General features: G+C 36.2%; 1 protein-coding gene across 1 annotated transcript in view; it reads right to left on the reverse strand.

Moving 5' to 3' along the window:
- Positions 1 to 25,735, reverse strand: part of ESR1 (estrogen receptor 1) — a 154,602-nt gene that overhangs the window by 46,923 nt on the left and 81,944 nt on the right. Inside the window, 2 exon segments of the mRNA XM_030447266.1 lie at positions 1,934 to 2,266; positions 17,605 to 17,721. Coding sequence (XP_030303126.1) covers positions 1,934 to 2,266; positions 17,605 to 17,721 — 450 coding nt within the window.

Consider the following 25,735-nt stretch of genomic DNA (forward strand, 5'->3'; position numbering starts at 1 on the left):
TTGTCCTATTGTTATTAACCTGGGAGAAGAGACTGATCTTCACCTTGCTGCAACCTCCTTTCAGGTAGCTGTGTGACAATCTTTCTCCTCAGCCTCCTCATCTCCAAACTAAACAATCCCAGTTCCCTCAACCTCTCCTCACAGGACTTGTGCTCTAGCCTTTTCACCACTTTTGGCTGCCCTCTGAACATGCTCCAGCAACTCAATATCCACAAATAGTCAATAACTTTATACATTTGATTTTCTAATTTCAGAGGTTTGCTTATGAAACAAAGCATTTATTTGGTACACCAGGCAGTTTTTTGATGTTTGCTGGATGTAATAAAATTGTGACAATCAGTTTTAGGGAGATTTCTGAATAAAAAACAGATCAGAGTTCCCTAACATTGTTGCTCTTTATCTAAACACATTTTCACTAATTACATTAATGATCAAAATCATGTCAGAGAAGACAAAGGATGGCAGCTGACCATAATGAATTTATAATGCAGTATATTAATGTTGAATGTAAACTAACAAATTTTAATAGTCTTATATTAATTATATCTCACAGTCAGCTGAAAAGTCACATGAATTTGGCTGTTTTGACAGTAAATAGCTTTAACACTATAGACATATATTAATTTTTCAAAAGTATTTTGTAAAGTCATAACCCAAAGCATACATAAATTAACAGGAGAACTCGCCCTTGACTTGAACAGAATGTAGATCAGTCCTTAACCACTGTGACTTTGTCAAGAATAAAATTCTCAGGTGATTTCTTACAAGATACGATGAGAAATGAAACACACATAGGTCCTCATTGATCATAGCTGGAGCCCACAAAGTGACATGTGAAAAGTGCTAAAAAGGGAACCCATGAAGACTGGAAAAGACTCAGATTTTGTGAGTTATTGATTTACCAGGAAGAGTCTTGCCAAGTTTAAATGAAGGAAAACAGAAAAATGGAATAACCCAGGTGTAATGCTCTTGAGGTAATGCACTATGTGAGTGAGAGCTGAGGTAATGCTCTTTAACATCCCTTCATAAAACAGCAACATAATTTTTATTAAATAAATGGCTACTGTAAAAATGTAAGAGAATGGAATCCCACTGAATGATAAAGTATAAATTACTGTGTATGCTGGCATTTTTACAAAGTTAAAAGTACAGCATGTGAAATGAGTTTCTAATAAATGCTGAATGTCTAACTTATAGTCTTGTATTCTGAATTTTTTTTTAATACATAAACTTAAATTTGACAGGTACTCTCTCATTTTGTTAATATAAATTATACTATAATTAAACTATATGAATTAATGTGTAACACACATTCAACCGTGAAAATTACTCACTTTACACAATTCTGTAATTCTCTTCCTGAAAAGGAGGATCATAGCTCAGCAGCCATATGCTACAGATTAAGACATCTAGTTCCAGCACGAAAAATTTTCCTACAAGAACTGCTATTCTGGCTGTGTTTTTCAGACCCAAAACTCATGGAAGGTCTGTAGTTCCTGATCAAAAGGATAAACTGGCAATTAAATAAATAATACTAATTCTTACAGGCTCAGTAGCAATGCTGAATTTATGGCTTAGATTTCTGATGTGAGAGTAACCCTTTTTTTTCAATAGGATATAAATAATTAGCATAATTTGATTAGATCTAATCATTTAGATTTGGCTTTTTGTAATCAGTAAAAAAACCTCTCCAGTATTTTATAGTGTGGGGAAATACCTTTCTCTGAATAAATCTTTCTTCAAAGGTCACTTACAATGCACTGTATATTTATCAACTCATATAATATACAATTTGTGGAGTTTTATGTATTCATACTTACGTGAGTAATTTGCATGAAATTGGAATATGCAGTGTGAAATCTGGTGTGTCTGTTTTCTATTGGTTTCAGATGTAGAGGTTTTTATAGTCCACTGGGGCTTTTTTTTTCCTTACCTGGAACTCTCTTTGCCCAGTTGATCATATGCACTAATTCTCTGTCTGCAAGGTTGGTCAACAGGGTCATCATAGAGGCTTCATTGAATGGTCTATTTGGGTCATATTCAGAATAAACTATGGGTGGCTCAGCTTCCAGCAAGGCACTGACTATCTGTTCTGCCGTCAGGGACAGGGCTGGACTGTTCTTCTTGTTATGTTTAACCATCAGTGGGCTTGTCCAAAGGGTGGGAGCTCGCAGCTCTGTAGAAGCCTCCCCATTCCTGGAATCCTGTTCCTCTCTTTGACGTTTTTGTTTCATCGTTCGTCCACCTCTGCGGTCCTTCCGGATTCCTAGAGACACACAAGAAGATAATGCACACCTTTCCCTGAACATATGTATTATGTACACACAGCTTCAGCCAATCAGCAGCTGCATTAACTCTCAGTTTATTTTCTGAAGACTTCTTCCTTATGGTGTCTCACATCAGCAGTTGGAGAGAAAAACTATTTTCAAAAGTATAGTGTCAGCAATACTTCGTTCCTTCCTAAAATTCTGGTCAGTTGGGCTTACCCAGGACTCCAGACTAGTGATACTGTAGATCTGCCTTAACCCCACAACAGGATGTAATTGGGAATAAATAAATATTTCTTTACAGCACAAGTATGAGCCAACTCTTAGCAGACAAATCTTTTATAAAAACATCAACGATAGCTTAAGGATCTGGGTGGGACAGATGAATCACAGAAGTAGCTCTCATGAACTGCCCAAGGAAGTTTTGCTTAAGTTCATCAGTTATTTGAAAGGAACATAACACGGTAACTTAGTCTGTGATCTTCATAGTTACATAAAAACCATCCCAGAAAGAGTTCCCTTATAAGATGAGCTTATACAGCAATAAAAAAATTACTAATAAGTAGATAAAGAGAAGAAAAGGAAAGATAATTGCCAACTCAGAATCTAATGTGGGAGGCCTACTGTAAAAAGGCTGTCTTTGTCATTACTGCACATTTCTGCAACATGCTTAGCACTGTATGACCCTGAACCTTGGGATATTATCAAGTCAGCCATAGCAAGAAGAACAACAATATAAGACCTTAGAATGGAACAAAATCTCCCTTTGTGGAAAGATTACAAGAAAAATATAATGATAAAGGCCACGTGCAATCCAACCATAAAGGGAAGATTAGGTCTGGCTCTGAGTGGAGGAGGCACAGGCATTTTGAGGCTGAGTGAAAAACTTAAATCAATCATCAAATAGGGCTGAAGGCCAAGGAAGTACTAAGGAAAGCACACAAGGAGTTGAGCTATGAAGAGACAGCAACTTCTGATGAGGCTTATTCTGGAGTTCTTATGCAATATGAAAAGCAGTACTAGTGTCAGTTTGCAAATCAAAAGAAAGAGGAGATAAATGATTCAGGAAAAAGAAAAGACACAACAGTGTATAAAAAAAATCTCAGCCAATCAAAAAAAAAAAAAAAACCAAACAACAAACTAACCAAACAAAAAAAAACCAAACGACACAAAAAACAACTCTGAGAACTGCTGACACTTGCAAGAAATCCATACAGCTCTTTGTGATGGGTGGGGGAGTGGGAAACACAATTTTGCCCAGCTTTTTCTACACCACAGACATTTAAACCTTCAGCTTACCAGTCTTCATTAGCAATATCTTTATCTCATAGCGAATAGTCCTTCATAGAAATGTTGGATCATATCAGTAGGTGCCCTTCCCCAGTCTCGAAGGAACAGTGAGCATATTGAGATCTGTTTGCCTTTCTCTTTAAATGCGGTGGTATTTGCACTGAATTAGTACATAAAGATTAAGCACTTAACATTTAATTAATTAAAAATCTAGTAGACCTCTTGAATCTATCCTATTAATCTTTCCAGATAAAGAAAGTTCAATAAATCTTTCATCACTCCTACTACTTAACCTCTCTACATTTTCCCATTCGTTAAACTCATTGCAAGCCAAAAGTCTCAAGTGCATTTCTGATCTTATTTTTCATTCAGCAAGACCAATTTTTCCTACCACTAAACTGTTTCTATGTACAAAAGGACGGGGAGATTCTTGCTATTAAGAAACAATGTAAGGCTTAATTTGGTAAAACATCATCTTAGAGTTTTACTCATTGGTACCTTAGTTCATTGCAACACTCAGTAGTATGCATGCTCTATCTGTAAAAGATATTTTGTTGTACATTACCTATCAATGTATTGTTTTTTAATTAAAATTGCCCTGTGAAACTTGCAGACATCATCATATGAAATACAATGCATGAATCATACACATCTACAGTTATCCATTTCCTTTTGAAGAGTTAAAAGCATCCTTATTGCCTGTACTTTTCTACATACTCCTAAACAGATGAACTCAGAAGTGACATAATTCAGAAACAAGATCTTGGGGTTAGAATAATACTATAAAAACATAAGATAAGTTAGTTTAGAGAGTAAATAGAAGAGTAGAAATTATAAGGAGAGAAAGGGAGGACAGACCACCATCATAAATCACAGACTTTATTAACTCATGAAGCACACTACAATGAACACTGTGCAGTTCTGTTTTTCTCATTTGAAAAAAGAAATTAAATAAATTGAACAGGGATAAGAGGAAGATGATCTGATGTGTGAAGCAAATTTGATGCAAAACCAGCTAAACTGACTAGGTGTGCCTGGCCTGTAAGCCTGATACGAGACTACAAAATCAGAAGTAGCAAGATGATGAATGAAGTATGAACATTGACAGTTCTCAGCTAATACAATACATGGTATAGAATGAAACTACTGCATGTAACATCCAAGACAGACAAGCAAAGATAAAATTGTCAATAAATTAGAAGCTGGTATATTTTAGAGCACTGTAGGCCGAATTTGATGGAGAAAAGAATCCATTAGGAATTAATAAATACAAATAGGATACCTTTGGCTTAAGTCTCCATTGAATAGATTACTGAAAGATAAGAAAGCATTTTTTTTATTTTTACTTATTCCAGCCCTGCCTTGTTAGGTAAAAGAAGAATGTGAGAAGAATTTGAAGCAACACAGGGAAAGTGGCAAATTTAAGCACATTTAGCTCCTTATAAATCAACTAGATTCTAAATAAGATAAATAATTTCATTTTAATTCCTTTGCAAGCTTTCCACTGGCTCTCATTCACCTTGGAAAAAAATGGTGCATTCACTGAGCAAAGTTGAATATAACCAGTTTGGAGGAGATACCCCCCACAGATTTTTCTTATATTTTTCTTTCAGGATTAAAAATAAGCAACCAACCAAACATAGTAAGACTACACTGGATTTTGTAGAGACCAGATCCAAAAAAAAAAATTCAGTAAGACTATGCATTCCTTCTGCATCACATCAGCAGTTTTTATTAGCACAGACAGAAAGGTTTTTGAGTCTGTGTAAGCATCATACTCAGAGATTCACAGAAATAACTAAGTATTCACCTTGCCCTAGACGGACAAGCTACATTATTATTAATTTTCTTGGACCAAATAGAAGTGAGTATCCCTCCAAAAAATGCAAGTGCCTTCAAATCTTCTTCAGCTTAATCAAATTTTATCTCTGTTTAAAAGAGATAATAGTGATACACAGTCACTAATACCAAAAAAGACAACACTATCAAGCTAAAATTTCATTGCCAAAAGTGCAATGATCCTTTAAGGTTTTTTAAATATATGAGTACATTAATTTTGATTCCACAGTTCAGCCAATAAATGAACCTCAATTGCCAAATGTTATGAAAAACAACATTCTACTAAAAATGGAAGTACTTGCAAAAGCTCTAAAGGAATTTCCACTTGAGTTTTAAAGCCAGAGGCAATTTTATAAAACTTTATATGTAAATTCAGTCAGTATTTTAGATATGGAGGCATGTTGCACAGCTGCTGAGTCACAACTATTCCAGTGATTAGCAATAAAATTGCATATGGATCATGGAGGCAAGGTTATTCAAATAAATTCTTCACTAGTGTTTTTCATCACGTGATTAAAACAAAACCAAAATTAAGTTCCAGGCTACTAAAACAAAGTCCTACATTAGCAGTGTATCGGATGAGCAAAATATGTAATAAGAATTAGAGGAGGAAGAGGAGGAAAATACAATATGATTTGCTTTGCTCTGCGTGAACCATAGAATTAGTGAATTTAATATTTAAAGATACATGTATAATCTTAAATTCTAGCTTATTTAAATATATTTCCTATGGACTGTGTTATATATATGCTTCAATTTTTTTATTATTATTAGAAATTTGTTAGGAACATTTGTTAAGTAACATTTGTTTGCAATAAATAGGAACAGATTTGATAACACCCAATAAGCTCGTCTTCACACTAAGACTGAAAAAACCCTGATATAAAAACTGCATAAGACTTTCATCTTCTCTTTCCCCCATATGTACAACATTCATCCTGGTTGTTCTCCTGACATGGCTACTAATATGAAAACTGCATCTGCCTGCATGGTAAAAGTTTATTCACTGTCAGCCTATTCATTAACCCATTCCTTCATGCTTCATATTAGTTTTGCCACAGTTTCAAACATCTTTCTAACAGCTGCAAGCAAAAAACACAGTGATTTGCTATAAATAGTACTTTCCTTTGAAGGTTAAAATTCTCAGGTTAATTGTATACTTAACCTTACCTTGTTTACCTTCAAGTATAGAAAAATATAATCCATTCCCTAATTTTTTGAAACCTACCTCTGACATCTTACAGAGGTCTAGTTCTCAGACTATGTATTAGTACACAGACTTTCAGCAAATAATTTTTTTATTATCTGTATCTGCAGTCATCAGTCCTTCAGAAGGCTCCAGGCACTTCACATGTAAAGCGCAACCTTACAAACACAAACTCTCCTTAATTTGTGATCTCTGAGATTTTGTGATCCCTGAACAATGTCCATAATTCAAAAATCTCTGGACTTCCTTTCAGTTTCTGTTTCAAATACATTTCTGTGCTTCACCTTGCAAACAATCTGCAAAATCATAACACATATTTAACAGGGGAAGAGGCACAAAGATTTGCAATTTTCTGGAGGGCAAGTACCTATTAAGATCATACCACGAGGTGGTTCAATATAGGTCACATCATTACTTTCCATGTTATCTAACACTGGAGAATTTAACTTTGCAACTTTGATCACCCATTAATATATTTTATGAATATACATAAAAAATGTACATATACACAGAAATTTATCGTCCATCAATTTAATTATAACTGTTACTGCTTGAGAGAGTCAAGTCAGTTAACAACACTGTTCTAGTCTGGGAGAGGACATAACTCATATTATAGAAAAATTTAAGTAGGAAGAATGCAATTACACAAATGGTGAATTTAGGCATGAGCAGTATCACTTGTCTTGTAGCTAGTGATGAGGATGTTGCAGCTGCAGTATTTTTTCTCAGAATATCCCTCTCAGTAAAACTGGCTTAGTCTGATGCTGTCTACCTTAGAAAAACCTTACAGCAACAGGACACTAAGATAAAATCACAGCCTTCTTTCAAGAAATCTACAAGTTTGTTATCATTATAAAGTTCAACCATAAAAATCTATTCATTTCTACAGGAATTCCTTTTTTTTTGTAATTCCCAGCCAACAAATAAGCAAAAACACCATGGTCTTTCTAAGACAGGAAGCACATGGTGTGCAACCAGAAGTGGCAGCACATTTGAAATCAGAATTCCGGGTCCACACAGTGGGATGAAACTGTATGTTTCTAGTCTCTAACATTTTATCCTAGAAACTATGTAACATTTTTTGGAAATAGGAGGGTTTATTTCCCATTTCATTAAATAATAATGTTTTTCTCTGTTATTACATCTGCTTTTTTTATGTGTATAATGAAGTAAGATTTTGTTTTGCCTCCTTAAGGACTACTGGGGAAAGACAACCAGTGGGAGCTCTCACATCGCCTCAGAGCTGCTATTTACAGGAGAATGAGGGAGAAGAAAAACTGCCCCTCTTCCTTAACACTCAGCATTCAAGAAACTGCTCTGCCACTTCCCCTCCTAGCCCTGGAAGGCAGGGCTGTAACAGCTAAGAGTTCAGGGGAAAAGCTGATGTCCTGGTTTGGGAGGAGCAGGATAAACCCTTCCCGGTCCCACCTAGTCCCGCCCCGGGGTGCGGGGTGTGAAATGGCTCCACGGGGAGGGGACAGGCCCAGTTGGGCTGTGATGATTTCTGCTGCTGCTGCTCATGTTCTGCCCTCGCAGGAGAAGACCATTGCTCATCATGAGAGGCTGCCTTCCCCTGACTTCCCAACTAGGAACCGCTTGGATGCTCCAAGAATGTTGAGGACCCTCACCAGGATCCTGGACTCAGACTGCTGCTGAGCATGGTGTGGGACTTTGCTCCTTGGGAAGTAGTTACCAGTTCAGTAGCAAGGTTTCTGTGTTGAATTCTTTGTCCACATTTGCCTGTAATTCACCATTGCTATTTATTATGTCATTAAAACTGAGGTAGGGGAGCTTTTTCCAACCTTAAAGTCTCTCTCCCTAATTACCCTTTTTATCTTCCCTTGGAAGGGAAGTAGGGGGATAACAGAGCATCTGCTGGGCGGTCATCAGGTGAAACCATGACAGCAGAACAGACAGAAAAATTGAAATATCTACAAGGAGAATTGATGGAGCTCTGAAGGTGGCAAGACAATGGAACTGATGTGGGGAATAGGATTAAGTAATGTTTTCTATGTTATATTTAATATGCAGCACATAATTACTGGATTGCAAAGTAATTCTAATTGCTGCCCCCATAATTTTCCATCACTTTGTACACTTGGAGAGCTCATGTACTCCACTCAGGTTAATTATAAAGATCTTTCTTCTGGTGTATTTTGACCAGGTATTTTCTTTTTATACAATGACTGAAACAAGTCTATCTTTCTAAAATCCTTGCTTTGCTATGTAGTAGTCAGTATATCCATGTTTTTTGCCTTTAAAAATTTTAACTGAACATTTTCTTTGTGCTTGCTGAGTTTATGCCGCACAACAGATTTTTAAAGCACTTAAGGATGATGCTCAAATCCTTACCCCCTTTCATGGACAGTGCCTTGACAGTAAGAATTAATCTGTTTATTGAAACATAGATTAGGGGTATACTGATTATTTGGAGCTCTTTTACCACATGATCTAAAGTATTAATTTCATATAATTTTCACTGATTTACAGAAGTAACCTGCTTTTAGTACTTTCAGTAGTTGTCATAACATATATCATAAACATGATATGAATAGATTAAAATGTATAGGCTCTAGCCATGTAAAAGCTATGAGATCTCAGGTGCTCTCCTTATGGAACACCTTATAGTAACTTTTACCTGAAGATCTCAGGGCTCTTTTATTCAAAATCATTTTAACTATCCAAAAACACAAAAAGCTAAAGTCAACATACAAAAACCTAAAATCACAGAGTGAAAAGCAAGAAAATGGAAAGCAACACCTCACTCACCAACGGTAAGCGTTACTCATCCCATGTTGGTATGCATGTGTATATTACTTGAACATTTCACTCTAAAAGTTCAGGCACACAAAAAGTTTACTTTTTCTAGTCCTAGCCCTGCTGCATGCAAATAACCTGTTTATCTGTAGATACCATTAAGGCTTCCACACTGCAATTTGGGGACAATAGAAAGGCTTTTTAAAAAAACGACAGATCTCTTTAATATTAGTGTTTACATATAGTCATTACAATTCCAGTAATAGCACAATAGTTTTCTACTGCTGCAAGGAAAACCTAGTCACTCCAATTGCATTTTAGCCTCTCTATTTCCTTACCAGAAGATACCAGGTTTAGAGTGGAAGACCAGGGAAATAACAAATCCATGAACTGTGAAATGCACTTTTTGGCAAAGTACCATCATAGAAGCAGCATAAAGAAGCATTTCAAGTCACAGGCAAAAAAATATCTCTGTCACAGTATTGGGCTTGGTTTTGTTCCCTCAGTGCTTAGAAACCTGATAAACAACATGAAAAATGTTTCACTACTGCTCATTGTCTTTCCATTAGTACCAGAGCCTTGACATCCTATAGTTCCCACTCTCAGTTCATTCAGGTGGTTATAATGCTCCAGCCATGGACACAAGAAAGCAATTTCTGTTCAAATGTCATTGGCACATAACTTAAAGCTGTACCACTAATTGTATAAGGGCAGCACGCTGTAGATCTTTGCAGTAGTCAGCATGCTACAAATTAACTTCCACTTTGTACTTGACAGGCATTCAGATGGCATTTCAGGCATTTAAACTAGTGAAAACAAAGTAGATGTGCAAACTTGACAATTCAAAACATAAATTCAAGCTATGTATCAGAACTGGAGACCTAGAGTTCAGTTTCTGGGCAGCAAGCATATAAGCATCTCATTTGTTTCAGCCTTCTTTCATATCTTGCTGGGACAATTTTGCAAAATAAGTAACTTTTAACCCAGGTAAGAAACTTCTACTTAAAAACTGTTTACTCAGAAACAGGTTTTTATCTTTGAATATTTTGTTTCCAATTTGTGAGTTCCTGGTAGTGTAGACCATTCCTTTTACAGCTTCCTTTTCATTTCAGCTGCACAGCTTCTGCAGCTCCTGTGGAAAACAAGTTCAGAACAAGGCTGATAGAAAAGTTTGGGAAAGCCAGCCTTATGCACAGGAAACAACCTCAACACCTAAGTTAAACAGAATTACAAAATTAAGACATTTGGCTCAAAAATTTATTGGTGGATAGAAATAGTGGGAATAATGAGTATACCTAAGGTGTGGGAGCCATGCTAAGCCCCTGTAGCAGTCAACAGGTCTGAGGGCAAATCCAGTCATGGTGGCAAGAAAATAATTTTCAGGGTTTTTTTTTTTTTGAGAGGACAATTAAAAGATGGATCTATAATTGGTTTTGGAAAGAGTCATTGGTAAATGGTTTACCAGCTAACTACCCAGTCTGGGGCAACCTTTGAACCTGCAGCTCCACAGTTTTTTTCCCCATCAGCAGACCCCAGATGATAAGGCATGTTTCACTTTTTCTTTATATATGTATAGCCCTGCAGCATTACCAGCCTGTAATTGTCTGTTTGTCAAAGGAGAATTTCAAAAGTATGTGAAAACACCTTCTCTTCAAGACTAATCTACCTCATCAGAATTGTACTGAGAATTAAATATTGAGCATATGTGGTAAGTAAAATAAATTATAAATAAGAAGACATCCATCAAAAACCCAGAGTCTATAGCCCAATTGGTGATCAGAGTACTAAAGGAGCATGCAAAGAACACAAATCCTTTACAGCAGTGTTCACAAAGGAAGAACACGAAATTTTCTATTCCAGAAAACCTTTATATGGGGAGAAGGGGAACCTGTCTGAAACCAAAGTGAGAGTTGAAGAGGCTACAAATCCAAAAGACTCTCTCAGATGCCCTAATCCAAGACAGATTTACTAAACTGCTAAAGAGCCCTGGGACTTAGCCCAGATACACTTGGTGTCAGTGCTGCTGTGGTTGAAAGTTAATGATTGCAAAAGGAAAACATTTTGAACATGCCAACAGGTCCCAGGTGGGCACAAGCTTAAAGCAACTGGCTTTGGGGTCTGAAAGGTGGATTCAAGGAAGGTAACTGTCTCCTAATGACCTCTTAACAGTAATTTTGTTTTACAGATAGAGCTCATTAGGCCTGTCACCTGAATTCAATAATCTTTTAAAATCATTGGAGTTAAAATAGAATCCCACAGCTCTCTCTAAAACATAAGGCCACTGCAGCTGCTGTACATAAGCAGAGGTCAAAAATCTAATTATATTCTTCATAGATGTATAAAAGGCAGAGATTGCTGAAGCTATGACTGCAATGTAGGTCCTAATGTTGCATCTTGGTATGACAGTCCTTCCAAGGTGATTTTAAGAGCTTTTCTGCTTGTTTCTCTCTATATAAACAAATTATTTGGTCTCAGAAAAGCAACACCACTTTCCAAATTCATACTTTATAGGCTTAATAAATTACTTCTTTTGAATATGATTCAGACAATCAGTCCCTTTATTTCCTATCCATTTCTTTTTAGAAAATCAAACAGAAATGTAAATTGTGCTGAAAACCCAGGTGGGTTTACAATTACTTTAAATGAGAAACATTGTCTGAAATCTTCTAAAAAAATTAATCAGAATTTCATGTCTAATTTTGAAAAGGCCTGCCTCAAGTGACGGTGCTTAATAGCCTGGTTTCTGACAAGAATATCTAGACACTCAGTTGTATAAATAAATAACAGATTTTGGTCCTTGCACCTGAATGATGCAATTTTTTCTGCTCCTAAAAGGTTGATGACTGCTGTACATCTGTTTACATGGGTGTTTTGTTTCTTTTTCCAAATGCCTCTCATCCTTTTCTAAACTGGGACTTTTTCTCCTCTACAACCATGATTACTTCCATATAATCATAAAATCATAGAATGGTTTGGGTTGGAAGGGACCTTAAAGATCATCCAGTTCCAACCCTCTGCACAGGCAGGGACCCCTCCCACCAGACCAAGTTGCTCAAGGCCCCATCCAACCTGGCCTTGAACACTTCTAGGGAGGGAGCAGCTACAACTTCCCTGGGCAATCTGTTTCAACATCTCACCCCCTCACAGGAAAGAATTTTTTCCTAAAATCTAGCCTGTATCTCCCCTCTTCAAGTTTTATGCCATTTCCCTTTGTCCTCTCACTACACACCTGTGTAAAAAGCCCTACTCCAGCTTTCTATTAGAGACTGTGTGAGAGAGAGAGACAGAGAGAGGCTGCAGCTAGGGGATGCAGGGCCCAGGGCTTGCATTCAGATATTCTAGTTCAACTCCAGTCTCTGCCATCAGTTTGCTCAGTGGTCAAGTCTCATTGCATATCACTGGGCTCTAGTTCCAGGGTAGGAACCAGGTACAATGCAAGTCATAAAACTGGTCTTCCATATAAAGTTTTTTAAGATCTGGTGATGAAAAAGGCTGTTAACAAGCAGGCAAATGTTATTCGAGGTCTCTAATGACTATTCATAACTCACAGTTTCAGAAGCAATGATATACTAATTACAGACAAAGGTGCAAGATAATGAATCGTATTAATATGTATTTTGGCATTCACAGCATGTTTTAAAGAGCATCAGATGACATGTAGAATAGAAGCAAGAGAAGTTCAATTAATCCTTCATTCAACTGAGTCCCTTTTGGTGCTGACACTCCTACACAAATCATACTGTTTTGGCTACAGTAAGTATGGCAACAGCCCCATTTCTAGGCAGTATTTACAGAGAAGCCATAGACATTTCAGTAATCAAAATAAAGCCTGTACAGGAACCATACATCAATGTGGCTTCAGGTTATGTTTTAGTGGTTTTGATAATTGGATTACAGTTAGACTCTGATCTTGAAGATCTTTTCAAACCTCAGTTCTTCTGATTCTACGGTTTGGAAAAGCCAAGTAGTTTTAGGAGTATGAGTCTATGAATATGATTCTCCAAAGACTGCAAGAAATGGTAACTGCTACTTTTTGGAAAGTAGATAAATTAATTAGGATATTGAAGCTATTTAGCCTACCGTATCAGCATTGATAGTACTAGAATTGAAATGTAGATGGCTAATCAAATGAAGAACTGGAAGCTCTAGTACTCTAGGAGTTTCTCAAGCTCAGCAAGGAGAAGACACCAGCTGTTCTCACCTACACAGGCTTCTTCAAAACCAGGGAATGCACAGTGACACCCTGCAGAACCTGTAGCTGAACAAGTGGCAGGCAGAGGTGGAGCCATAGCAAGGATCTTAGACTTCATTTAAAATTAATCAGCAATTTCACTGGACACTGTCTCACTGCTGAATCTATTCCCAAGTAATATCACAACTGAGTCATAAAAAGAAATTTTAAGTATGTAAAGGCCATAAAGCAAATGTAAACAAATATACAGGTATAATTATTCTAATATCAAGTTTCAGTTTGCAATTTCAAACAAATGTTCAACAGTAAAACACCAAAAATTCTGCAATATTTAAAAAAAAAAACATTATATAACTAGCTATAACATACAAATAAGCATGAGAGGTTTTCCCATTTGCACCCAACTGTAAAAGGCTTTAAACACCTTGTCTAAATTCAGTGTTGAATCTGCAAAAAGCAGATGGCCTGATGAGACCTCCTGGAGTTCCTTCTAGCCAAGATTATTCTGTGAGGTGGAATAGGAAGATAAAGTATTTTTGGCAAAAGTCTTCACAGAAACGGTTTCTCTTTCCTATTTTATGGGCAGAAGAATAGAATAGAATATTTTGTTTTGTGAAAATTCAATGGCAACAATCCAGTTTGAATTTGCACAAAGGAGAGACAGACATTTCACTAAGGAGTCTGGTTCCAATTCCTTCAGTTCCTTTCCAGGAGGCTGTTCTAAACTCAAAACTTTGCTTCGGATGCTGTTTGAGTACATGCTTTCAGCCCATCAACTAAATCTTTAAAATGTACATTTTCTCATACTTTTATCAGACCCCACCTACACAGTTATTTGGCCAAGTATAGATCAGTATGTCTAATAAGTATCATGAAGGTACTCCTCGTACAAACCAAACTAATTTCACATTGTTCATCCATTTTCCTTCATTCACTAGTTTCTATTTCTAATATAATATTTCACTAGAGTATAATTACCTGAAAACTAGACAGTCTGGAGACCTTCCAGTGGTTGCATCAGACATCAGTTTACCTCTGCTTTGAGAATAATTTTAATAACTCTCTAGCATTTTAGCATGAAAGAATGTAACATTTAACACAGACAGAAATCACCAAGGTTCTTCCCTGAGAGGATGGCAGATTTGCCATTTTTTTTCCCAGTAAAAATATATCTTAAACTTCTGAAACATTATCACACTGAACCAGACTGAATTCCCATGCTGCTACAAGCAGGTAACTATTTCAAAAGAACGTAAGAGAAAATTGAAAACCTCCAGTGTCCAGAATGTAATCTCTAAAAGTTAATTAATGTCCCTAAAGGCACCTTGAACTTGGTTATAGCACACTGTTAGGGCAAGCACAGACTTTTATTCCTTGGGCTGTATCACAGCATTTTCTGAATGTTTCTCAGATACTTTGTGAGGGTAACACTGAAGGATGTAGGCTTCAAATGAACTGCAATGTTGCCATTTCATTATCACAAGAAGCAATTCTTAGAATCTTCTCTCTACAATGTGACATTTCAATCTGTTCAAGGGAAGTAAATACCCCCAGACATGAGACATAATCACCACCTGGGAATAGCTCATGAGCACCTGGATCCCTGATTGCCAGATTTCCTACAGCTTGAGGTTGGGAGGCCCTCAGCATTCAAAAATCACCAGAGTTATGTAGGTCATAAGGTCACTAAAGATGGACTAGCAGGCAAAAAACTGATTTTTCTCATTAAAGATCTAGCATTTAACATTATAGCAAATTTTCACCACAGCCAGTGATTCCACCAGCCCTCTGTTGCACTAATCTCACTGAGCCCTTGATGTTAAATCTGCCTTGTCACAGGTGAAAGGAAAGAGTGTAGCATGCTACTAACTCTCCATAAGTAAATCCCCAATCATTTACCACACTGTAAAAATACTTGATTAAAAAATAACAATAAAAATAAAATGCTTTTAATTTCAGATAGGAGGTCCCTTGGAGTCAAGTCATCATAAAGCCATTAAAATAATGAAGAAATTAAAAACTAGATCTGTACTGGAACAGAGATCACCTGGGCCATACATTTGGTTGATTCTTCAGGATTGCAATTGCTATAAAAACTCCATCTGGAAGCTGGGACCCTCCATCATGTGGAACAGTAAATTGGAATATAATTCTACAAACCAAAACAGAAACTGTCTTTGGTGGATCATAAAAAAAATCAAGGCTACTCATACCTCCAACTCAACCAAAAGAAAGAAGGAAATAACAAGAAGCTTATTCCATGTGACCACTTTATCCTCAGGTACAAACAGGGGTGTACAGACTAAATAATAACATATAATTTTAAGGTCTTATGGGCTTATTCAAAATGAAAGAATGAATCATTTGGACAAAAAATAACAGCTGTAAATTCTTACTCAGACACTAACTACATCAGCAAAGATTCTGGCAGTCTGTCTCTCAAAACAGCACAGTAGCAGATGCAGAAGAAAACACTTGCAAACATAAGAGGACAGACAACTCTTCAGTATAGAAAAAAGTTTCTAAAAGATGAGGGAACAGCAGGATGAAAAATACGATAAAATTTCCACAGAAACTCATAAGTAAGTGTTCCTACAGCACAACTCAAGAGACTCTTAAAGCCTGCATTTTTTTCAAAATGAAGCCCTGAAAACATATTTCAGTGTGTCCACTCTTACAAAAAATACATATGAACTTTTTATGCTGCCTTAAGTGACCTATGAGCAAAACTGTAGCACAGCAGCCATAGCTCGGAACATGTTTCCACAGAGAGATTTTGTCAAGATTTTATCTGGTTCATATTTACTGAAACTCAATAATCAATATCAGCTATTACTCAGAATTTAAATGGTGGATAACATCATGACTTAATAGCTTTGAAAATTTATTGGGAAAAGTCAGCTTATTCAGTACAGAAAGAAAAATGGAATTTAGAGAAAAGAAAGATAACAGCTGTAATGACTCCAGTAGAACCTTGAATGCTTTCCTTCATTATGTGGACTTATAGGCAGAAATTATGCACCTGGTTTCCTTGCTTGTAAATTGGAGGCTAGTTTAAAAAACAAACAAACAAAAAAACCCACAAACCAACAACAAAAAACAAACAAAAAAAACAACAACCAAAAAAAACCCCAAAGACAACCCAAAAATATTTTTGAACTGCCAGTTTCTGTAGTGACTTTAGAAATCTTAAAGCATTGTAAATGGTAGATATAATTATATAATTATTTATGGAACAGTGAAAAACCTGATACAAAATGTGTCTTAGAGAAGAGATTTGAAAGACATCAAAATGGTATAGTGCATCATTAATTAAATAGTTGTGAGTATATGTAAATGAGGATGTGTGAAATGAAAGATATAATACCATCAACATGAACCATAATGACACTGCTTAGCTATAGTCTGCCATTTGAGCAAGAATCAATAAAATAATTTATTGGTGTTCTGCTTCAGCCTAAGTATTCACTATCTGATTCTCCTTCTCTGACATCATTATTACAAAAGTATGTTCCAAGAAATTGACATTTATTTCAGCTTTTATAAAAGGAGAGAGCCTTTACTGTTGTTGGATGAAAATAATTCACATACAAAATCTGTGTACAGAACTGAAACAGAGGAATTGCTTCCCTCTACAGAAATCACAGAATAAGTACTACACATTCAGAAGTTTATTTTTAATAATAAGGGTTATCTGAAACTTTTCGCAGTGAACTGCAAAATGCTACAAAATCTTAGGCTGAGTTTCATTCATTGTGATCTGTAGCTTCCCAAAAGAGAATTTTAAAAATAATGAATTAAAAATACTAACAGGAGAAAACCTACTCCATTGAAGTCAATGTTCCTATTCATTTTGATGCAAGCTTGAAGCAGAATAACACCACGATGTCTGGGAGGTTTTTAATTTTTACCTAATGGCTCTGATTTAATACACCTCAGCTCAATGAAATGAGGTGCTTCCACCTTTAGGAACTATATCAGCTGTCCAGTGAAGTTAAAAGACAAGAAGGAAGACACCAATGCTAAAGCTCTGTAGATTGCTGTGTACATACCACCTTTCATCATTCCCACTTCATAGCATTTTCTTAACCGGCAAGCCTGGCAACTCTTTCTTCTGTTCTTGTCGATTGTGCACTGGTTAGTAGCAGGACACATGTAGTCATTGTGCCCTGTAAAACCAGAGTAAGGACACAGTTATACACAGACAAAACAAAACTACCTAAAATATTATCTTATTTTTCACTGAGTATTTACTGCAGCTTCTAACATCTCTGGAAGGTAAGGTTACTGTCAGGATCTACCATAAACATATTGATAGGGATAGTGAAACTAACATCTATTCACAATACATTTATCCACAAGGTCTTTAAAAGTACTATTTAAAAAAAGCAAGCCTTCTGTAGAACAATTAAAACTACAAACAATTAAAGCTCTCATGAAAGAGGATAGATTAATACAAACAATTCCCTTGAACTTCTTGTTCTTAACCTGAGAAATACAATGCCATCTAGTACATGTGTCTGTGTTGATGTCCAACCAATAGACTGCACAAAATGAATAATGGTTTATAGAATTAAAAGGACCTATGCACGTGCACAGTTCATTTTTTGTATCTACCAAAACCTGAAGCAATTAAGAAACAAGCAACAACAACATAAAGTAGAAGCAGCAACCATTAAAAAGTGTATCTCAGGGATAAATCAGTCTACAATTCCAATTGCATGTATACGGATACATGCAGAAACCTAAACCTTTAATCATGATAAATTCTTAAACTGCCATATGATTCAATTAAATTTACTAATAGTACATTTTCTTTCAGAGGTCCATTTCCTCATTTAATATCCCCTATGTCTCTTTGCTCATTACAGATGTTTTCAGCATGCCCTAATTTGTTATGGCCAACAAGCCTGTATTCCAGTTTTCTCTCAAAAAATGTGTGCTTAAACCTGCTATAAAATTATTTTCCAACCATAGACAAAGTTCAGCAAGGACAAAAAACACTAAAACACTATCCAAAATGATCTTATTGGTGCTCTGTATTAATCTAAACACAACCAAGGTACAGCACACAATGAAACAACTTTACTGCAGAACTGTTTGTTCTTTCTTCCAGGTCAAGGGATCAGTTGAGGTAGAGTAGGGGGGGGAATTGACAGAAGCCTTGGTCTCATCAAATCATCTATCCTTGACTAGAAATTAGAAAATAAAGTAAAAATTACTATCAGATTACACCAGGAACATCTGCTCTCTAATGCTACATAACTGGGGTCCAATGAAAATAAGGAGCCAATCTGTAAACTTGGTAATATAGTGAAGGCTTTCTCAAATAGACAGAACGGTTGTTTTTTACCTCTTTTTCACAAAACAGTATAATACTGGAAAAATCTGAATCCACAAGCTTTGCTACAGGGCTGAGGTAAAAAGGTAGAACAGAAACACTACTTCAACCCCAGCATGAAAGAACATTTTAATTTTCAGTTCCTCTGGTAGGATACAGACTGTTCTATATCTATATTCAAAACATTTTATATGTAAGGGGAGGGGGGGGAGTCAAAACAGCCTTGAGCTTACAAAAATGCAATATCTACAGGGGAGAACAGCAAAAAGAGAAATCCATGTCCTTAAGAACATGCTCCTTTACTAGGCCACAGCAAAGAGCAGCAAAAGAGTGTAGTACTTGACATCAGTCACCAGCCTTGTTTTATAAACCAAGCTATGAAATAGCGAGAGAAGACAGAAAACTTTAATTACTCTTTTTAAAAACAAAGACTTTGACAGAGTATGGAGTCTTCCTAGTGAAATCAAAGGTAAATTCAGGAGGGAAACAAGCACAGGCTCTGAATTCAGCAAGTAATTCAAACCATATATGTGCAAAAGAAGCACATCAATGTTCCCACTTAGGTGAAAACTGAACACATTTGCCACCTTTGCTGGACTGGATGATGTTCAACTCTCAAAAAAAACCAAGTTGCAGTATGCACAAATCAAAAATCAAGTGGGATCAACATCAGCAAACTAGCCATCCTATTCCACATGCACAAATCAAAAATCAAGTGGGATCAACATCAGCAAACTAGCCATCCTATTCTACTGGGCTTATGTGAGTGATTATTTTTTCTTTTGCTCTTAACCTAGATTTCCTTATACAAACTTCAAGCATTTGGGGACAGGAATTTGGTCTGTAGAACAGTACAAAAAAATAATCCTGTTTGTGGTGGTAGAGCTACAGTGTCTACTGAAGTTAATAGGATTCATAGTATCATATTTTATGTTAAAGTTTCATCTTAAATATACACTTTTAAGAGTATCAAAATTAATCTGTTTTCATGCACATGACCATTAGACAATTCACTCTTCTTTCAAAGTGCTTGCCAGACTTTACAGAATAAAACCTGTAAAATTTTGAATGCAAAAAAAAAAAATCTGTGTGTGAGAGGTATACTTCTTCAGATTATGAGTGCTCTAGTAATGTATTGTTTAGACTACATACTTGCTGCAGATATAGGAAGACGATAATGCATTTAATAGTTCTCATAATTTTTGGTTTACTTTAACTGGCATGCCTTCAGGCAACTGAAGATGTAAGCAACCAAAAAAAAAAAGTATGGTAATTAGAGCATGCCATAGAAACTATCATCAAATTAATCAAGAAAGAAGAAAGAAATGAAGGTAAGAAGGAAGGCAAGAACCTCTAATGCTTTTCCACAATATTGTATGATTTCAAGTATTTAGTCACACGAAGTGAGGAAGGAAGTTTTCTTTACAAAGACACAGACATCTGGGGCAGTGTAGCACGGGGTGGCATGGAAGGGAAAAAATTAAGCAATATGTAACATGCAAAGACAAATTTTGAAGTGAAATAACAAAGTAATGATAACTCTGCTGTAAAGTGAGTTGCCTTTTAACTATTCTACCTTTTCTTTTGTCCTTAGTCTCTCAACAAAGATAATTCTAAACTATCTGACTAGGGATTTCTCACTGGTGGAAATCGTCAACATGAAAGTGGAACACATCAAAAGATGCCCTGCTGCCTTGCACTTCATCTTCACATATACAAACAGTAAAACTTGCTAGAAGAGAGGCTAATTAAGTCATTTGCATACTTGGTATCACTAGATTACCAAGAGGAATAAATGTCTTCAGTGATCAGTGATCCCTTTAAAGGAGTGTATATGACTCTTGGCCTCTGTGGCATTATTGGGTTAAAATAAATTAACAGATAGCCTGCACAATATTTAAGCCATGAGTTTAATAGGCTAGAGGCCCTAGTTTATATTCCCCACTTATATGACTTGGACTGTCATGAGCTACAAAGTAAGAGTTTAAAGAAGCTATTAGAGGAGCTTGAGGAGGAGTGGTCTGTTTTTCTTATGATATCCTACATATTGTACTTTTTAAAACAGTAAAAATAACATTAAGTATTTTTACAGAACTACGCTAAATTCTTTCCAGAACAGGGTGCAAAGAAATGGCTCTTTTCTCAAAGCACTAATTTTAGATGGCAATCTTTATGATAACAACCAACAATGGAGAGAGGGGGAGGATGAGGAGGAAAATGTCAACAAGAAGATAGTGGCTGATGACTCTGATGATTCTGATTAGGATGATTCTGAGTTTATTCTATACCAACCCATTCGTAATCAGAGCTTTTCCTTACTGCACATGCAGTGTGACTTTCTCCCATCACCACAAGTCACATGTCTCAGTATTTTTGTTCAGACACTCATCGCTATTAGTGTAAGGGTTCTCAAGATAGCTGTGGTGTACACAACAGCGATGCATCCTTGAAGCACAGTGGGCAGTTGATTTATCTGTGAGGGCTTCAGTCAACAAAACACTCCATATCTTTTTAAACTTGAGTGTTCCTACATTCAGCAGAACATTTAAGCATCTATGTACTTCTAGCAAGTAGTCCCAGCACAGTATATATAGTTAAGGTTAAGTACATGCTTGAGAGTTTCACAGAATGGCAGCTTTGAAAAGCTGTGTTCATTCTGTTCTTCACCCACAAGGCTGAAAATTGGGATTATGTTAATGTAATGACCATAAGACTGTGTTCTGGGTTCACCTGGGAAAGAGCTAATTTTCACAAGAACCTGGGAAGGAACACAGCCCCAAACTAGTCAAGGGGATACTTGATATGATATGGTCATGCTCAGTATGTCATGCTGAGGGAATTGGCTGGGGGAGCGTGGCATCATGGCTTGGGAAGAGGCTGGACATTAGCTTCCCAGTGGTTAGCAATTGCATTGTTCATCACTCACTTTGTGTATTCTTTTATTAATACTATTGTTATTATTGTTTCTTCTTTCCATGTGTTCTCTTATGTAACTGTCCATACCTCAACCCACAAATTTTTACATTTTTTTCTTCTGATTCTCCTCACCATCCCCCCAAGATGAGAGGAGTGAGCAAGTGGCCACATGGTATTTGGTCACTGGCTGGGCCTAAACCACAATATACAGAAATATTTTTTTTCTTAAATGTGTCAACACTTGCCGTATTATATTCCAATAACCATCGAGATTAGCCTGAAGGAAGGATCAGTTTCAGCAGTAAAAAAGTTGTGGAAAAAATGAACTACAGAAACTGACATGTCAGTATGCCTAATGACAATTTTACAAAGATAATAAAGAAATATTTTTGTCTTATGAATTTTGTATGACATTTAAACTGCCGTAGCTGATTTGACCCATTATATATTTCAAACGAAGCCAATACTAATTGTTATCCTCTTACTAAAACATGCTTTTCTTTAATTATTCTTCTATTTTCAATCCTGCTCAAATCTCAATTTTTTAAACTATTTTTTTCTGTCTCCATAAGGCATCTGCCAGGTTAGCTATTACCTGTGATAGCAGGTCCTTCTGTGGTTTTATTCTGACAGTGAAATCAGCAGAATTTCATACATGTAGGTGAAGAGAAGGTTAGACTGTAAAATTTATCAAGACCTTAATGTGCCAAGCAAGTGATGAGTGGGAAGACTGTAGATGAAAATCAAAACCTCAGAAAGAATAACCTCAAAAGCAGTTTTCAACAGCAAGAAGAAAAAAGAAATAATAGCACCTGGACATTACATATGCTAAGATAGTATGAGAAAATGTTGAATATAAAATAAAATTTTAATACCAATTTTAAGTTAAAGTGCCCCAATAAAACTGCACTAACTGATTTTAAAATCCCCCACTTTCCTACCAGGTTTCACAAAGGAACAGAAGGTTATGTCTAATTCCTTTATAAACACAGACACTCATTCACTGCTTCATTACTCTCAGACAAGGTCTTTCATTTTGGAACTTGGATTCTCTAGTAAATCCCCAGCACTGCTGAGATGATTAACCATTTTTTGTTTGTAAACTAGCAAGGCATTACTACATGTGACAGTAAGGAAAAGAGCCTAGAAGACAGTAAAACACACTTCCTTTGCATCCAGAGATGAAGTCCTCCTTTTGCACATACCTTGGAAAGAAAGATCACAGAACAATGAAGAATGAGAAAGAAAAAAGGTTAAAAAATATATATTCTTTGTTATGTCCTTCATCTGTGTCATGTAGCTCCTACACTGAGTGTTCACCTCCTAGTGGAACCTTCTTGTCTTCTTGAATGTATGGATTCACACGAGCAGTTAATCCAAGCCGAAGTATTATGATATCAACTTTCCTTTAACTTTTCCATAATACTATTTCAGCTAACAGGAAAAAGTGAGAGAAGAATGAGAATGAGCATTGCATGAGGTTATCAAACCTGCTGCCATCTTACCAGTTGAATAATGCATCAACATATAGATTGAGAAATGGTGAAATACAAAAAGCGAAATGCTATCTTTATAAATGTCGAAATATAAAATTATATTTTCTACTCCAGCAGACAGTGTAAAAGCTTTTATTGATTGCCTTAGTTCTAAAATTTCAATTAGTGTTTCATCTACTATTTCAGGATTATGATGCCATGTGCAAGGTCAACTTCTACCCCAGCTCCATTCCCATCTTTTTTAATTTTAGACAAAGTAACAAATAGGAAGATTTTCCCTTGTGACAAATAAAAAGAGATGCCAAACCAGATCACAGTCTCTACAAAATAAATCTGTCAAGGAGCACGACATCTAGATTCTGTTTCCCTATCTGATAAATTACAATTGTTTTAAATCCTTGGCACATGATTAAACCAACAGCTGTGTTAAAGGGAAAACTCCCACAATGTATTACTCACAACCATCCCAATATGATCCCTCCAGAGATAAAAAGCATTTTCAGAGATAGTCATAGGCCATTTTATTCCCATAGATTTGGAATTAAACTTCTTGTATTTTTAACTTCACAGTTTATCTGAGCTAAAATGGGAAAGAGTGGAATTCTACTACAGAAAACTCCCCCAACTAATATAAACAGGCCAATATGTATTGAAAATCACTCGTGCTCTTAAAATCCAACCAAAATTAGGAGCAAACTGCTCTTGTGCTCTTAAAATACAAGCAATTGTTAGCAACAAGAAAATTAAAATAACATCAGGTTTTGGATTTTGATAGGTCCTATTGAATAAGTTTAGCGACTCTTTGGCACCTGAGTGATTCCTGGTTGCAAGGAGCTGTAATGTATTTATCCTCACAGTGTCCCTGTAAAGGAACTGCTGGTATTTTTGTTTTACTGGGGAGTGGAAGGGAGATGGACTTTTTGCTGCACAGAGTGTTCAGTGATCATGAACCTTTCTAAGCACTGAATTTTTTTTACATAATTTGTTAAATTATTATCCTAATCTTTAACACCAGTATTTTGACCAAAAAAAAAAAAAATCCCTTTTATACCTATGTACTACTTTCTCATACAAAGTAGGCCATAGTTATACTCTTCTTTCATCTACAGAAGAGCCATCCATTTGATAATCAGAAGACCCAACAAAGATAACTTAGTCTGCTGTCCTGCATATATCTAGCCACATTTTAAAATGGAAATAACTGTGTTACCTATAGCAAAGGAAGTCTGACTATTTCAACAATTTGTGACTAGATTAAATTGCATTTTGAGAGAAATACATAATCTTATTCAAAGCATTCAGGCAATGAGATATATACTAAATTATATCAGCAGTTAATTGCCATGCTAGTACTTTTACAGAAACTCCAAACTAGTACAATACTTCAATGTTTGTTAATAGTCTCCTTTTGGAAATCAATTACATCAAGGGTCACTTCATGCACTTCCAGCACATGCATCATTTTAGTCCTCTTACACAGTTCTCTGGTTCTCTCTGGTTTGATTTCCACTTTTCAGAAGTGGCTGCAAAAGACAACTTAACCTACAGAAAGTCTGAAAGTTCATGGGAGTGAAACTTATGGGACCAGTTTAAATAGTTTTTAATGGCAGGAGTCTACAAGATAAGTGTTCTAAATTATCTTGGCAAACTGGAGATAGCACATGGAGAAAAAACAGAGCAAAAGCACCAATACAAATAACTGCATTAAAACAGGAATAATCACACAAAATAAGATAGGAAAGAAGTGGTTTCATCTCTAGAAATGCATGGTTGAGCTTACTGTGCATCAGGCACTGATGATGAGAAAGCAGTATCATGTTTTTGCAAGTATGGCAAGAATTATAGTATGATGGATGTAGACAGACACCACTGGCTGCACTTGATGCAAGCAAGGGAGTTGCTGTCTTCTTAGCTGCAGGATGTTTATCAAACAGATTACCAAAATACCATGAAAACAGAAGAAAATAATGGAAATTTGAAGGGAAGATCTCAGAAACCTCCCAAGCATTGCAATTGCTGCACTTACCTAAACACCCACTTATTAGACATGTTTTACTGATTAAATCTTCCCTAAATTAGACAAAATATATATAAATTATCATCACTACTTGCATTGAAGATTGAACCAAAGGATTTCAAGAAGGTGTACCTCTGTCCCGTGAAGTTAAAAGAATTCATAATACTCAAAGTCTGCTGCCAAAACTCCTACTTGACGGTCATAAGGCATAACTGCTAAATAAAAAACACATTCAAGCCACACAACTAAAACACTTCCCAGCTTCAAGAATTCCTTCATTTTGGAGACTACTATATCTCTGTGAACAAGACATTATTGACGGGCTTCTGGAATCCCTCAGCAGAGCTATTCTTGCATTTCCAAATGCCAACCTGTTCTTGCTGGACTGGTATTGCCTCCCATCATGCAGTAAT

The sequence above is a fragment of the Calypte anna genome, chromosome 3, assembly GCF_003957555.1.
Source record: "Calypte anna isolate BGI_N300 chromosome 3, bCalAnn1_v1.p, whole genome shotgun sequence".
Taxonomy (NCBI): domain Eukaryota; kingdom Metazoa; phylum Chordata; class Aves; order Apodiformes; family Trochilidae; genus Calypte; species Calypte anna.